Source organism: Priapulus caudatus, unplaced genomic scaffold, assembly GCF_000485595.1.
Source record: "Priapulus caudatus unplaced genomic scaffold, Priapulus_caudatus-5.0.1 Scaffold835, whole genome shotgun sequence".
NCBI classification, from domain to species: domain Eukaryota; kingdom Metazoa; phylum Priapulida; class Priapulimorpha; order Priapulimorphida; family Priapulidae; genus Priapulus; species Priapulus caudatus.
In genome coordinates, this window is record NW_014577896.1 from 149099 (window position 1) to 150814 (window position 1716).

Consider the following 1716-nt stretch of genomic DNA (forward strand, 5'->3'; position numbering starts at 1 on the left):
CGAATGAACTTATTCATATCAGATAGTTACCAGGGTACGTTCCGGCTGTACCCTGGGGGACATATAGACCCTATGACTATGAGTATGAGCGAGGACACAGGAATTGACGTTGGAATGGCAGGACAGGACATTGGAATGACAGATACGAATATGGCTAAATGCAAATATTCACCTGACCATGATAATGATAATTGATATATCTAATCTATTGATGACTATATGATTTTGATTATGAGTAGTAGTACTAGCCCTGATTATTAGCAGCTTACAATTTCATCAAGCTCCATGCACACGAGATCAGATTCCCTACCAAACCGGAGCACCAGGACCAATTCTTCGGTCGATTTTATAGCGTTGTCAATGTCACTTTTCGTGCATAGCTTTTCCAGCAAAGATGCCATCGCATTCGACTTAAACCGTGACTTTTACTCATACACGGCAAGGAGGCTATACATAACAGAAACGCTTATTAGAGATGCTTCACACAAATGGACTGGCTTTGTTTACCATTTGGACATTCCATGGTGCATGGTCATTCGCTAATTTGTATTGTAACCGATATTGCCCAGTAGATGGCGATACATACCTGAGAGGAAGTTTGCGTCATGGCCGCCGCGAAGCAGGAAAGAAAGTATTTTCCTCCCAAATTAAATCTTTACATACGGACGAGGCGGTATTCTGACCCGTTACCGGCGGAGGTCCCGACGGTAGACAGTGAGAAAAATACTGAAACGCCAGGTAAGACACCAATAACCTTCATAATTAAGTATGCGAATGTGGTAATTTTAGGGAGAAATGGGCGATTCCCAATCGGATTGAAACGGCCCAAGTGCCTGTGGTTTTCTATGCAAGGTTCGACGTTCTGTTGTGTTGATAATGACTAATTTTACTCCATCCTGTTAAAAAAACAAAAACAAACAAACGGATGTATAGATCTAGAGAGCCCATCGTACGCAAGGCGTTATATTACTACGAAGCCATGTAATTGTGAGTTGGCTGTTGACTTGTAACTAAAAGTTAAAGTAATAAAACGTAAAAAAAGTAAAACTAAAACTAAAACAGCAATCGATTGCATTGGCAATTCGAGGTATAAATGTACCGGCTAGCAATGCCAATGCCCATGTAATCTGTCGACGTTTGGAGAAAGTACAGCCATGTACTTCTGTCTATTGTAGCGACTTCTAGGTACATAGGCCCAGACACTTCGGCTGTTCCAATAATAAATGATGATGAATAAACACATACGACGCGGATATTCGTCTGAGCATCGGACACCTGTTCGTATGCGCTATTCGTTTGAGCAGTTGTTGCGCATGCGCTGTTCGTGTTGCATGCCGCAGGCGCACGGCATGAGTGGCGTAAGCGTAGGTAGGAAATGTGAAGGGATTTTTAATTTTTAAATCTAGACGCTCTAAAATGCTATTTACCCTTTAGATTTTTGATTATTTTATGCCCTTTATGCTGGAGGCCCGTAGCGTTTTGCTACGGCAGCCCTACGGCTGTGACGCCTCTGCATACATGCGTTGCGTGTGTGGTTATACACCATAGATAGTGTTTGGTACTATCACTCGCGTATATATATGAAACCAAGCGTATAATAAGAGAACCTAGTCGGTTTATAGTTAGTGTTAGGTTTAGGGCTGTGGTTAGGATTAGGGTTAGGGTTAGAGAGTAGGCATGTTTAGGGAGTAGGGGCCACCCTAGACTAGCATTATA

At 42.4% G+C, this 1716-nt stretch overlaps 1 protein-coding gene across 1 annotated transcript in view; it reads right to left on the bottom strand.

Annotated features, from left to right (window-relative positions):
- Positions 1-732, bottom strand: part of LOC106813860 (thioredoxin-like protein 4B) — a 2975-nt gene extending 2243 nt beyond the window's left edge. The window contains exon 1 of the mRNA XM_014818100.1: positions 270-732. Within this exon, the coding sequence (XP_014673586.1) occupies positions 270-401 (132 nt within the window). The 5' untranslated portion in view covers positions 402-732. The remainder of the gene's footprint in view (positions 1-269) is intronic.
- Positions 733-1716: the final 984 nt, after the last annotated feature.